The sequence below is a fragment of the Lytechinus variegatus genome, chromosome 2 (genome assembly GCF_018143015.1).
Source record: "Lytechinus variegatus isolate NC3 chromosome 2, Lvar_3.0, whole genome shotgun sequence".
Classification (NCBI taxonomy): domain Eukaryota; kingdom Metazoa; phylum Echinodermata; class Echinoidea; order Temnopleuroida; family Toxopneustidae; genus Lytechinus; species Lytechinus variegatus.
The window spans coordinates 19,668,229-19,681,866 of record NC_054741.1 but is presented as its reverse complement, the minus strand read 5'-3'; the positions used below and the strand labels follow the sequence as shown (position 1 = coordinate 19,681,866).

Here is a 13,638-nt window from a genome sequence, read left to right as displayed (position 1 = left end):
CTCTATAGCTAATTCAGCATCAAAACCTATCAAAACCTGATGCAATAGATACATTGTACCCATGACTCCATGATCTAATCTTTTACATATTTCACAGTACTGTTTTTTTCTTTTTCAAAAATTTGATAACCATGAACATATTCATTTTATAATAATACATGAGAAATGAGAATGTAATAAAGTAATAAAGATCTATTTATACTCTGGTGAATTATTGCTCCCATCCCCACCTCCCCCACCCCCTCAAGTGAAAAAAAAATGATTGCACAGTAGCTAATATCCAACAACATCCAACTCTAAATTTTTGCAAATTGTACATATTTTAGCCATGCCCATTTCTGAACCAAATGCAACATGTATGGTACAGTAATTGTAAGATTATTCTCAATGGCCAGTATTCTGAAGTCGGGTTTAATCTAAACTCTGGTTTTAATTTGTGGTTTTACTATGGAAAGCCAGTTGTTACATAAATCTCTAATGTCAGTAGAGGTTCAATGTATCAGCTCATTTGACTCCCAAAACACTATTAAGTGCCTGGGAAGGATAAGTATGACAGTTGTCTTCACCATTAAAGAATTAGTAAAGGGCACAGTAAACATGAGAAGCATTCCCTTTAAAAAAAATTTTTGAAACGTTTGGAGTCCCATAATTTAAGTACAGAGTTAGACCGTGGTCTAAGTTAAACTTTAGAATACAGGCCAATATGTTCAATCTACTTTTCCAAGCTGGCAATGCACCACTTTCCCAAATACAGAACATTGAATTGAAGACCATTAAAAGCCTTGGTAAAGGGCAATAATGTGAAAATTATAACCAATTATAAAAAATGCCAATCTAAGAAAATGAAGCAACCACTGTATCTTTCTCAATCATGTTGCACATGCACAGATCCACCTTACAAGTTGATTTGAATAAATACAAAAAAAGGGATAACTTTGAAATTTTCATCTAAATCAGAAACAAGAAATAATGCCATTCTAAGGTTCAGCTTCTTTTCATGGTTTATGCACAACATTTATAGTGTATCCATTTTTTTTTCAAATAAGAATCAGTGATGTCATGTAACACAGTCACTGTCTATTTGTATTTTACTTTTAAAAATGAAATAATTAGATTTGTAGAGATTTGACAATTAATAGGGACCTTCTTGGTAGAATATCAATAGATTACAATGATCGCAATTATTTCTGTTCATGGAAGAATCAAACCATTAAAAATATGAAATTTTTCATATTTAACATTTAACATCAAAGAAATAGCGAGTGGATGACATTGGTTTCCTCATTTGTACACCAGCCTTGAACTTTGTTAAACATACTGTAACTGCTTTGAGAAATCAACATTTTGAAATGTAATAAATTTCTTGTTTTTTAATGTTTACCCAATTTAACCATTATTTGAACTTTCTCTATTTCTTCAATGAAAAAAATGTTGTTTGTGAGAAAAAAATATGCAACCTGATCGTTACTACAGGGCCAGGCTCTGTATTTTCTGAAAGAACAAACTTACTGAGAGTATGCAAAGGAGTGATGATGGCTTTAAGATACACCATGTCAAAGGTGAAATTTTTGGATTAGGGACGAAAGAGAGAAGCTGTACAATCTGCACCAACAAAGACCCAAATATGGACAAATTAAAACCACACACTCGCTGCAAACAAGCCGCACAAGATCTTTAGACCTCCACATACATTCAATTTTCCTGGAAAGAAAAATGATTCATGGTTCTTTCCGAGAAAAAGCGATATGGAAATCCAAGAGAATGTAAGATGCCAAGGAGGAGGATTCTTCATACACAGCGGCATGGTATACAGCTTGGCCAAAGCATGGGCAGTGTGGGGCTCAATGTAAAACGCCACGCTGCTGCCTGCTTTGTGAGTTGCCAGATTACTACACCGCAGATATGTGAATGGACAAGCAGCAGACTCCGAGGGGGGCGTGTACCCTTGTGCGTTCATTCATGCCAGCCCGCATAATTTATCACAGCATTACTGGCTGCTCAAGCATCTATTATGTTAATGAGCAGTGGTGCACATAAATATTAAAACGCCGGTATTGGCGTCTGGGCTGTAGAAGTAGCCGTCTGGCAGGGTTCTGCCAGGTCTGGCCATCTGTGGTGAAATGAGACTCAAGTTTAATGACAATATACTGTACATGTTTGTTGATTGATCGAGGGTATGGGTAAAAATATAAAAGCCACACAAATACTGTGTGTGTGTCACAGTGCATGTACAAAGTCTGAAGGGATATGGACTTGACTGGAGCATGTAGAAACAGGAATACTTCCAGCTCTAAAATATAATGTGTAGTGCAAACACTGAAAATAATACAAATAATTCTGTATATTTTACCTAAACCCTGGATCAAGAGACAAGACTGAAGAGAGTTCTCTGTGACCATTAAAAGTATTCTCCTTGGTATCGGGAATTTCTCTCCCATCGAATACAATGTGAACACACTAACATACTATAGTATATTATGTAATAGCAAAGCTGTCTCCCTGACTGTCCCTTTCTCTATCTCTCTCCACTGGTTTTCCTATTGTCAGATCCATAAAAAAAAACTGAAGCTCAACAAGAACTACCATCTCTCTCTCTCTCTGAAAAAATCTTTGAAATATTAAAGGTAACAACATGACACCATTTCTTGGCAAATCAATAGAATCCTGTCTGGTATTGTGACATAATTTGGATTAATTGCCACTTAGACTTTGTTTCACGTCTCTTTCATTTCATTCCATGTGCTGTGTGTACATGATGGTTTCGAAGCTAAGGAGAATTCCCCTTCATATATCCTCGTACTGATCAGACATGGAGAACTACTTCATGATCAATCGCAAATGGCAATGACTATCACATGAAAATCCTGACAAATACTGAGGAAAATAATTAAATTTACGAATCTACATGTACATGTAGATCAATTCTAGAAGTAGGCCTATCATACAAACATACTGTCATATTTCTACTTTTGTTATTTTTTTACAAATTCACCCTCAAATACCTTGATTTTTATTGCATTATTATTTGAATATTTTTTCACTCATTGAATTTTCAGGAAAATCACTTGCAACTTTGAAGTCACCAAAGTGACAAAATACTCTTAAAGTGACAAAATATTATTTTTTAATAAATGACAAAATATTATTTTTTAATAAATGACAAAATATTATTTGCTAATGAGGTGTGGTTGACATGATTATAATATTCAAAAGCCGTTTGACAATTCAAATCCTCTAGAACCCCCCCCCCCTCCCCCATCAGCTAATCCTCTTTTATAGGCCTACCTTACCCCGTTCTTTACCATTGACTGAACAGCCAATCAATAATTGTATCACATACTGATATCAGTTCAAAGCTAGGATGGCCACACCCAAACAAACCTTCCAATGCTTTGTTTTCTTTTCACAAGACCATACAATAGAACACCAGGTAGTGAGTTCAATACAATACATTAGAGTCATGTACATCAGCTATACAGATGCCACATGGAAATAAGATTGCAATCTTTCTCATGTTTCCATACAATTTGAGGGGTAAGAGCCATCATATTGCCCACATGCAGTAGAGTCAAATCATTCACAATTAAATACTAAATAGGAGAGTGATGAAGTAGAACATGTCAGGGATACACATACATATAGCTTCAACAGGCAAAGGTGACAGACCCTTTAGGGGATTAACCAAAAGTAAGACAGACTTTAAAGCTCAGGGAATCAAAATTACACAGACTTTAATACCACTTTACAATGCAGTGAACAAAATTCATTGCTACATGTATGTGCTTTGGGTTCCCCTGTGCAAACAATTTAGGGCAAAATTATAATACTGATTCAAATTAATGATTCAAGAGTACATGAAGAGCTCATGTAGCCATGCAGAAATAATTTAAAAGTCATTATCGAATACAACAAAATTATAATCTCTCAGAGACAAATGGAGAACAATTCCTTTTCTAAACAGCTCAAACAAACCTATCAAGTACAGTCTAAACATGCAAAATCTCTTATATCAACAACCCGATCAGGTGAAAGGTATCTGAAAAGGGCACAGGTGTTGACATTACCATTGCCGACAGGGAGTACATACAAGAATGTACCCTGTAGTCCCAGCAAGAGAGTTTGAAGGGGAGGTGTGTATGGTTTACAGACTTATGAATGACCCTTGACTCAAGACTCGTTCAGCCATCCATTCAAATGTGAGCCCCCTATAAAACCTCAATAGCTCAATCTACAATTAAAATGCTGAGGCTGAATATACATTACGGAATTGAATTTCCAATAGAGCTCCAAACTGTTTATCAACTTTGACCTACTGTAAATGAGTCAAGGACATGCAGGCCTATGTCCAATATCAGTAGGTGGTTTCAGACCGCCTTGAAGTTCGCCAGTTCCAGGTATTCTCTGATCGGGAAATTTGCCCCGATCAGAAAATACCAGGTATTTTGGTAATGTGAAAGCAAACTACACGTAATTTCCCCGAAAGAAAATACCCGCTAAATAGTAGGTACTTGGCGAAATTATGAGAACTTTCGTGGGGATTTTTCCAAGGTCGTAGGTATTTTGGCAATGTGAAAGCAAATTACGGGAACTTTGAGCCCAGCATGTTGTTGGGCGCGGCGGCGTGGGTTGCTGCTGGGCTAGTGATTTTGATATCTCGCGCCTTGCCTGCTTATCAGACCATACTGCGCATGCTCGTAACTTCGGGAACTTATCCCGAAGGATGTGTTTCGGGCGGTGTGAATGCAGGAATAATTAACAGGTATTTTTTAGCCTTAACAAGTTCTCGTAATTTAACAGGGATTCTTGTGATCGAGGCGGTTTGAAACCACCTCATATTGTCCATGCCCCCAAAGTTTGAGTTTCGTGTGTAAAAAAAATTAAGCTCATACAGTCATACCCCAAAACAAGCCTTGTCATTTGGTAATCTTAATTTTTTTAATATTGACTTTCAAATTCAAACATTGGCACTTTGTATGTCTTCAACAACAGTTCTTTTCTGTTTTTTTTTCTTCTTCAAAATCTGCCATGAACGACAGTTACCATTGACACAACGCATTTTTTTTGCGCGAAGGGTTGAATTAATCCAGAACCACCATGGCCTTGAATTGGTCTGCGGGCACAGACCCTGATTGAAACTTTGATCAGCAAGTGGGTCTCTGCACAAAGACTAGCACATATAAATCTTGATGTTAGCAAGAGGACCTTCAGTACACAAGGCATTACACATGTAGGCTGCACATTCAGACCCTTAACTCGAGTGAAGGGTTTGCACAGAAGACTAGCCTTGAATGCACTATTTTGGCCCCAATGCCTATCTCATTGGCCTTGGATATTTTAATTGCCATTGTCAAGCTTTCCTATTTGTGCTGAAATATCAATGTACCCTGCAAAACAGTGGCATTGCCCTAAGGCCTGCAATGGAGCATTAAAAGGGAATTTCACTCTCACAAAAAGTTTGTTGTAAATATACCAGAAAAAATCATTAATAAAATTGATGAACAATTGAGGATAACCCATTAAAGATTAAGAAAGTTTTTAGATATTTAAGTTTTTGATTTGTGACAAAATATACATGCATCTGCTCCATACATGTATATGTAAGTTATCTAATATAATTTGTATAAATTTTTTTAAGGGTTCATGATGACTACAATATTTTGTTTTTCTTTCAGAAGCAGGTGTGAAATTATTTATCTGTTGATACATGTATAGACTGTACTGATGGTACAATTTAAAAAAATTACTTTTTATAGAAAATGACATTTTATTGATTATTTTAAAAATTCACAATACATACGTGTAGAAAGCTGCTCACATATGTCACAAATCCAAAAATTAAACTTTTAATAACTTTTTTAATCTGCCTTGGATTTTTCACAAACTTTCACCAATATTTTTTACTAATTTTTCTGATATTTTTACAATAATTTTTTCAGGGTTTAATTGACCAATGAAATAAAGCACACTTCAGGGGTGGTGTTGTATGCATAAGCCTACAGCAACATCAGCAGGGAAGTCATGCTTGGTAACGGACAAGTCCATCTGTATCCTAAGCAGTCTACAGACAACAATCTATAGGATGATAAAACTAAACAAACAACCTATCATCAAGCCCACACTGATATCTCCGGGTGTGCACAGTGGGGGATAACATGGTTAAACAAACTCAATCATCGTCTGACTATTCCCACAATTTTAATTAAACTGCCCATCAAAGTTTTACATGTAGTTCAGGACTTTGACCAACCGCTGAGTTCATGCTGAGGGTAAAGTTTCACAATAATTTTTGTAAGTGATTCTCACCGACAGACTCAAAGCTTCTGGTAGACTCCTTGCATCTGATTGGCCAAGAGCAAATTAGACAGTGAAAATCACTGAAAGCACTATTTATGAAATGCTCCCCTGGGAAGATCAATCAACCTTAACCTGAGATACATGTGGACTGTGGGTGTATATACATCTATTCTTTTGAAGGTACATGTACATGTAGGCTTTTCAAAATGCGAATGGTAAACTCTGGAAAAGTGACAGTTCACGGAAGGTCTGGGAAGCGTTTCATGAAAGCAGCTGTCAGACGTTTTATCCAACAAGTCCCAATTTATCCGAAAGTTACCAGAGCAACACTGCTTCTTAGCCAATCAACATTGAGGAAAGTAAGTTGTCAGATCTGACAACTTGTTGAACAAAAATCTTGATGAAACGCTCCCCAGGTAATGCTTAACTTTTGCAGGATCAAGAGAGCTGGTCTAACAAAAAAGACCACAGACCACATTGCACATAATTCATAGGAAGCAAACTCAACATGCCAGACGAATGTCATAAACATGTGCATGGCACTTGCCAACACATAAAACAGGTCATTATCAGGTGAAAGGGGCACAGAACATTATTTTTGAGAGGGGGCATTTCTTGTAAAAATTGGCACTTATACAAGAAAGGGCACTTGCTAACACCTAAAATGGGTCATCTTCAGGTGAAAGGGGCACAGTACATATTCATGTGGGGCATTTTTTTCTTGCATAAAAGGACACTTTTCTTGTGTAAAAAGGGCAATTTTTCAGTGCTTCAAAAAGTGGAGGGCAATGTGCCATCCACCCCCCCCCCCCCCCCCCCCGATCACCGCCCCTGATCATAGCTTTGAGTGTGTAAAAATGCAATATATAAATGAACAAGCCAGCAGACCAAATAATCTGTTATAGCTGACCATACACCAGTTTTCTGGTTTATCAGTCATGTGTGAGGAATGCCCTGTGCAAAACTATATCAAACTCCAGTTTAATATCATAACATTTTTCAGTTATACATGCATTTTGATGATCCATTAAAGCACACTTCTATTGTCAAAGGAAATAGAGCTGTTTCTTATATTTTGTATGCATTGAAGTTAAAACAATACAAGCAGATTTATTTTAAATCTTATCAAAGCAAATCAGTATCTCATTTCAAGATGAATGTTGCCTGGTTCTGAGAGATCATCACCCTGGGATAGATGTGACAACATGTTTCTTACAAGACCAACTGGGCATGCCATGATTCTAACTGTGACTGAACTTTTCTGATCGACATGATCAGTCACTTGGACTCCAAACTCCAGTCATGAAACAACTTGTGTTTAAACTGCACAGTCCAAAGAGCATTCTTCAAGATGTTACCTTTTGTCTACAGAACTAATAGAACTCTCCCAAATAATACGAGGACAATAAGACTCTACAGTATTCATATGGAGTACCATGCTATACATGAATATGTACCTTCATGTCTCTATCAAACATGGAACAGCAATGTACTGAACTTCTGATCAGGACCAAACGCAAACTGGAATTTATTTTGGGCTGAAGTCTAAAGATGGGACAAATTGCCATTATTCTTGAAAGATATGAATGGCATGAGCATCCATAAAGACATCTTAAACATCGCAGTAGGTACAAGTATTTTTGTTATGGTGAAGTTCGGGTGAACACCCATCCACTGAAAGGATTGGAGAGTCCACTTCCATTGCTGCACTATGTGAAGGGCAAGATTAAATTTGGCAGGACCAGTGTTACTGCAGTAGTTTATCTACAAGGTATGCTTGGTCATTTCATGAAGTTCACGTCCATTTCATGACAACTATGATTTACTTTGCCATTGTTGTAACTAAATGTACCATTGAAACCTTGAGCAATGTCATCTTGGTAGCTGCCATAATGGCAAAGTTACCTTGTAAAAACAGGGTACCAGGTCTTGAAGATAGAAGACTTTCTCATAAAATAATTGTTTGCTCCGTCTGAACTACTTTTTTTACCTTTAAACCTACCCATTTAAATGAGGAAAAACAAACTCATTACGGGGCCCTATACATTGTAAAATTCAAACTGAGGAACCATTGTTTAAATCATGCAGTAGGCACTTCACGTAATTATTGTGGGGGGGGGGGGCATTTTTCATCCATCTAAATGCACATGGAGTCGTTAATATCTATTATTATTTAAAGTGAGATTGGCATATATAAATGATTATTACCTATTTCTAAATACAAATTTGAGTAATCCTAGTTATACTTCAAGAGGGTCAGTTTCTTTCATAAATAATAACAGATCTCCGTATCAAGTACTGTTTGGTATATGAGAAATCCTAAGTACACATAGAAGAACAGGAATTAAAATAGATCGAGAAATTCTCTTTTTACGGGTAACAGGCCTCCAGTGAGTCAAGCATTCTATGACCTCAAGTATTGAACAATTTCCAACACTAATATAGAGAGGCATGGTTGTTTTCTAGAGGCTAAAGGGGACAGTAATGCGACTATGCCAGAGGGCTTTGCCCCGAGGGCATGGTCTGGCTGGTGCGGTACCCGCGAGCCGAAAGAAACAACCATGTCTCGAATATTAAAGCACTCCATATAGGCCTAAGTCAAACTTGTGCAAAATAGTCTAATGTTAGATCTAGAGTCTACGGATCTAAGATTAGATCTAACAAATAAATGGAACAGCTAAGTTGCTAATGAATTCTAACATTAGATTATCACCTAAAACAAGTACGACTCTCTAACGTTAGGCCTAACTGTTAGACACTATGAATATCAGCAACTCATACAACTAAATCAATAATACATTTTAAAGTCTAACTTCTCAAAAAAGTCTAGATCTACGTCAGATCTAAAACAAGTTAGAACTAATAAGTCTAGATCTAAATTTTAGTCTTTTGTTCTGTTAGATCTACTTCTGCTATTCATAACGTCCCCTAGATCTAGCTGAACTCGCCTTTTTTGAGCATTGCTATTACAGCATGAACAAAATCAACAAGGCTTGATGACTGATACATCCATCACGACTCATGTCCGTAATAAATTCCCTTTTCGATTCTTTCTAATAAAGACTTCATTTTTGAAGAATACTCAGTAAAATATTGGGAATAGATCAAGCAGAAGTCAAGAATCTGTATCGTTCCATTGGTATGTCATATCCATTGAGTGCTGCGCAAGTTTTCTAAATTTATCAATTAAATCGCGCTGATATGGTAACCTCAATCACCGCAGAAAGCAACATTTTGCACGCAATCAAATGAGGAGCTCAGCGGCATTTTACTATGCCCATTGCCCTTGGTAACCACTTAGTTTGTTGTTTTGCATTCATGGTCAACTGCGTGACTGCACTTTTGACCAATCAGAGGAACAGATCATTCAACATTCTTAAAGGGTGCGTTTATGTGCCACTTTTTTACCCTAGAATCACGATTGCATTTTATAGTCAAAGGTGAAAACAAACGTCTTTCAAATCACAAACATGAAACACGGAAAAAGGAGCGTTTGGAAAGACTTTTCTGTAGAATCACGAACGAAAAAGGTTGTATAAATGCAATCGTGATTTGAATCATGATTCTATGATCTCACTGTGACGCGCTACTTTCGGTTTGACTCTTGTCAAGTTCAAGGTGCTTTATATAATCATTGTACGTACATTATTGTATGCATGCATTTGTTGTCATGTTCTAGTTCTGTGTTGGTCATCACATCGTCCACTACTTTTCATTTTTTGGGCCATGTCTTCAACTTCAAGTTCTAGTAAATGAATTAACTGGACAGACAATGATCTCATTTGTTGAGTAAACAGTATTAATATTAAGTTGGATCTATGCTGAAATTCACTTCAAAACACCACTTTGGATAAACCAACAAGATGAATAGAAGCATATGGAACCTATTATAGTAGTAAACAAAATGAGGTATAGACTGAATTCTGGAAGCAAAAGATTTTTCAGCCAAAACGTGCGAAAAACTTCCTCTGTCAAACTGCGCACTAGTGATGCGCACTGGCTTGGCCCGAATTTAAGGAGAAACAGCATTGGAATGAAGGTCGTCTAAATGCTGATTCTGTGATATTGTGATTCATGTTTGTGTTTTGAATCATGATTCAAATCATGATTCTGGCTTGAGGTCGCATAAACACAGCAAAAGGATATCAGGATAATTGCACTTGTTTTTTTTTATTTGTAGCTCAGCTTAACTGCCCACTTGCAAACACAAACAAGATTTTAGGGCTGTTATCGTTGAGAAATTCTCTGTCGATATCATGCTAAAAATATCCTAACGATATCGATAACTATCGACAAAGAACATAATCAATATATGCGTTTTTCATGCAATATAGCGATGGCACATACTCGCGTTGGTCAAAATTTATCTCTGCCATCATGCCAAGAACGCTTTAAAATCCGCGTTCATCAGATGTAAATGACTACATGTACATGTACATAGCATCTTTTAACAAACATATTTAGCATAAATACATCCTCACCTTTCACGTTATTAGCATTATTTTAGGGTTGGATGTATTGATAATTTTGGGGCTTTTTGGACATCGTTCTGAGTAGTCAAGGTCTTTCGCCTATCCGCCATTTTGATATCGTGCTGTACATCTTTGAACGTAGAGGACAGCAACACACCGCTAGGCTGTGTGATACCAGCCTTCTACGTTAGTTGAGCTTGCGCTTACAATGTTTTCGATTCAATCGAGTGCAGTCACAATGTTTGGATTGTCTTGATCTCACCCCCACTTCGCTATAATAATAGCGAAGTGGGGGTGAGATCATATTTTGTTGCTAGTATTAAAGATTTGGAGTAATTTATGTTACTGTTCTGTGCAGTCTGATGAAAATTTTCCATGATTTTCCGTTTGAAAAGCCACTTTCAAAGGGCCATTCGAAAATCACTGTGTGTCTCTACATAAGAGCCGGTATTATCGACAAAGAGAGAAAGGTTACCGATATTGCCGAGTGGCAAAAACAACCGATTATAGACATGACTATCAATAACGACCTTATAAATAACAGCCCTACAAGTAGGAAAAGTTCTGTCTCGTTCATTCTCCTTCTTTCAAAATTGAAAATAGAATGGCTGATCAATACCGAGAGCGAACACGACATAGAGGTCTAACTTTTCCTTTTTTCAAGGGTCCAGTTTGTGCCTCAATGTGAGGATTCTGTGTCACGATAGATCTTTATCTTTATAATCGAGGTATTAAGTGCATAATCTATTTTTCCGCCTTTTATTTGGAGTGCTATTGTGACCCCATTCTACCCCATCTTGGAGAGTACCCATGTCTGCCTAATATTACATGGACAAGTCCTGGGCTCCGACCCGCTTCGTGTCGCCCATCTATTATAAAGCGCTGTATGAGGGATATTGTTTTTAGTTCATGATCAAATAAAATTTGTTAGATGGTCTGGGCTGAAAATATCTATATCTAAATAAATAGAGTAAAATTCACAGAGCAAAATGCTGAAAATTTAATCAAAATCGGATAACAAATAACAAAGTTATTGAATTTTAAAGTTTATCAATATTTTGTGAAATCAGTTATATGCACATCGTCAAGAATATTCATTAGGTGAGCTGATGATGCCATATCCCCACTTTTTCTTGTTATTAAATCAAATCATAATTGTTTCATTTTTTCATACATGTGTAAATGATCAGTCTCCATTATAATAAAATAAGTTGCAGCAATAAATAACTAATGCACTTATATCAGTTGTCAATCCAATTGTTTTAGTTCTTCTTTGGTAGAAAATTTTTGAATAAACCTAGTTTCATATAATAAAATACAAAAGAACAAGTGGGGATATGACATCATCAGAACACCTAATGAATATTCATAAAGACATGCCTCGAACTGTTTCACCGGAATAATGCAAATCTTTGAAATTCAATAAATTTGTTATTTGTTATCCGATTTTGATCAAATTTTTAGCATTTTGCTTTATAACTTTTACTCTATTTATTGATAAATATCTCCAACCTGGACCATCCCTTTAAATCAATTTTTAAACAATTTCATGAGATCATATCACATCATTTGATAAAAAAAGATTTTGTTGACTTTACCAGATGAATAATTGATTGCACTTAATTCATTTAAAATGCATTTCACATGGCATGCATGGCGCATCATAATAAATGGGCAACACGAAAGACGGTTCTTGCAAAGACGCTTTCGTGCAATCGGCCCCTGGGTACAACAATTCAGTGGCATTCTTATTGCCAAGCAAGCCATTTGTTTTGCACAGTAATGTTCATTGGTCACACAGCAGGCAGGGTTGTACACATGCATTGCATGTACATCGACATCGCCACAAGCCACAAACGAATTGTGATTGTCTGATTGCCAGGCCCAGGCAACATGTTCAATGACCCATACAATTTTGTTAAATACCGTTACAGACTTCAAATTTAAGAGTTACCAACCTCTCTATATACAAAATAGTAGATCTACTCTGATTCACTCGCTTACATTATCATTACAAAAAGAGAGAATATCCCGACAAGATCGTCGGGGTAATATTTGAAGGCTTGCCTTTGATTGCAGACGACAACGGGGGCTCAGCGATTTGCTATCGGAAAGGCGAGGGTAGCTGAGGCCAGAGCGCCACGTAGGCATTGCTCCGCATGCCTACCCCTTCGTTTTCCACTCAATCAGAACATGTCAATTCGAGATTAAACCAATAAAAATTCGTTATACTAAATATCCGTAATAAAGTCTTACCTGTCCTGTTATGCCTGTAATGAGAGCGACTTTTCGCTCGCCTGTCGGTGACCCATTTGTAGCCATTTTAGAATCTTAATGGTGTTCCTTCGATCTTTCTGTCCCAGTCAATAGCGGTACACATGCAGCAGCTACCTAGCTTACATGTACAGCACAGATATGAGCGAGCGAGCTTGGCCAAAAGAGCTGTCGGGGCAGCGCCGGGGTCAAATTTGCTCGAGAGGCCAATGTCGTCGTGATTCGCTATACACACTTTACGCATGTACGTACACACACATGGAGAGAGAGAGCGAGAGAGAGCAAGTACGAGTCCGCCGTATGTACGTACGGATACGACATGAATATTCATGATAGAATGCGGCACGCGCGGCTCGTCGATGACGTCACCGTATATATTGTTAGATTAGCATAACATCACCATACTATTAAAAATGGACGTGTCGAGGCAGGTCAGAGTCAGTAGCGTACCTGGCTATTACGTCATGGTGTTTCTGAGCCCTGAAAAAAGGCCCTATCGGCACCCCAACCAACCAGTTGCCTCAAGAAGAACATAAAGGGGAGGAGCAACGATACCAAAACAATTTCATTCCCGTCTGTTTGGTAGTAACTCGTTTGC

At 37.3% G+C, this 13,638-nt stretch overlaps 1 protein-coding gene across 1 annotated transcript in view; it reads right to left on the bottom strand.

Annotated features, from left to right (window-relative positions):
- Positions 1–13,342, bottom strand: part of LOC121407515 (GDP-mannose 4,6 dehydratase-like) — a 58,553-nt gene extending 45,211 nt beyond the window's left edge. The window contains exon 1 of the mRNA XM_041598643.1: positions 13,023–13,342. Within this exon, the coding sequence (XP_041454577.1) occupies positions 13,023–13,088 (66 nt within the window). The 5' untranslated portion in view covers positions 13,089–13,342. The remainder of the gene's footprint in view (positions 1–13,022) is intronic.
- Positions 13,343–13,638: the final 296 nt, after the last annotated feature.